The 1,156-nt window shown below is 57.7% G+C and overlaps 1 protein-coding gene across 1 annotated transcript in view; it reads left to right on the top strand.

The window, feature by feature from the left end:
• LOC104465261 (olfactomedin-like protein 2B) overlaps positions 1-654 on the top strand; it is a gene marked incomplete at its 5' end in the record, with an annotated part of 1,279 nt that extends 625 nt beyond the window's left edge. Inside the window, 1 exon segment of the mRNA XM_010078238.1 lies at positions 1-654. This exon segment is cut by the window's left edge and continues 33 nt beyond it. Coding sequence (XP_010076540.1) covers positions 1-463 — 463 coding nt within the window.
• Between the last annotated feature and the right edge of the window lie 502 nt (positions 655-1,156).

The following is a 1,156-nucleotide window of genomic DNA, read 5'->3' as shown; positions in this document are numbered from 1 at the left end:
CTGGGCCATGCTCCATGACGTGGCCTACGAGGAGTCCACCCCGTGGCGGTGGCGGGGCCACTCAGACGTGGACTTTGCCGTGGATGAGAACGGCCTGTGGGTCATCTACCCAGCCATCAGCTACGAGGGCTTCAACCAGGAGGTGATAGTGCTGAGCAAGCTGAACGCGGCCGACCTCAGCACCCAGAAGGAGACAACGTGGCGGACAGGGCTGCGGAAGAACTTCTACGGGAACTGCTTCGTCATCTGCGGCGTCCTGTACGCGGTGGACAGCTACAACAAGAGGAACGCAAACATCTCCTACGCCTTTGACACGCACACCAACACACAGATCATCCCCCGGCTGCTCTTTGAGAATGAGTATGCCTACACCACGCAGATAGACTATAACCCCAAGGACCGCCTGCTCTACGCCTGGGACAATGGGCACCAGGTCACCTACCACGTCATCTTTGCCTACTGACACCCCCTGCCAGCGGGGCACTGCGAGCCAGGGGCCACCAGCACCTTTTATTATTATTTTTATTGTTATTATTGTTATTTTGTACAAATCAAAGAGTAAATGATGGGTTTTGCTTCAAGCTGTTTTTTTTATTTTTAACGGTGGATTGTAGATCGATCCCCAGGCCAGAACCATCCCCTTTGTCTTCGCTGGAACCCTGTTTTTCCTTCCTGTGGGGAGGGTCCCTCCGTTGGGAGGGCAGACCCCGCTCTCCTGCCCACGGAGGAGGAGGAGATGGCCCAGACACAGGCCTCCTGATGAGGTTTTTGGCTGAAGACCATCAGCAGGAGCCCCAGCCCAGTGCAGAGCTGGCCTTTCTGCAGCAGGCACTGGCTCACAGCACGACGCTGATGTCCGCCTGTCCTGGTGGAGGGGGTGCATGTCCCGTGGGAATGGCCCATCTCTCGGGACCATCTTCCCAGCTGCTGGCCCGCCAGCCACTGGTGCTGGCACTTATGCCGAGGACTGTCCCCTCCGGCTGGGCTCTACCCTCTGCAACCTGCTCTGGGGGGCTGGGAGCACCCCGAGGCCTGACTCGGGTCCGGAGTGAGCCATCAGCAGGAGGGGGACACTGTAAATATGTGTAGATGGCTTTTGTGTTCATTTTGTAACCCAAAATAGTCCCCTGTGGCATTTCCCGGGTGCTGGGCTGCC

Source organism: Pterocles gutturalis, unplaced genomic scaffold (assembly GCF_000699245.1).
Source record: "Pterocles gutturalis isolate BGI_N339 unplaced genomic scaffold, ASM69924v1 scaffold4701, whole genome shotgun sequence".
In the NCBI taxonomy this organism is placed as follows: domain Eukaryota; kingdom Metazoa; phylum Chordata; class Aves; order Pterocliformes; family Pteroclidae; genus Pterocles; species Pterocles gutturalis.
This window is presented reverse-complemented; position numbering and strand designations above follow the sequence as displayed.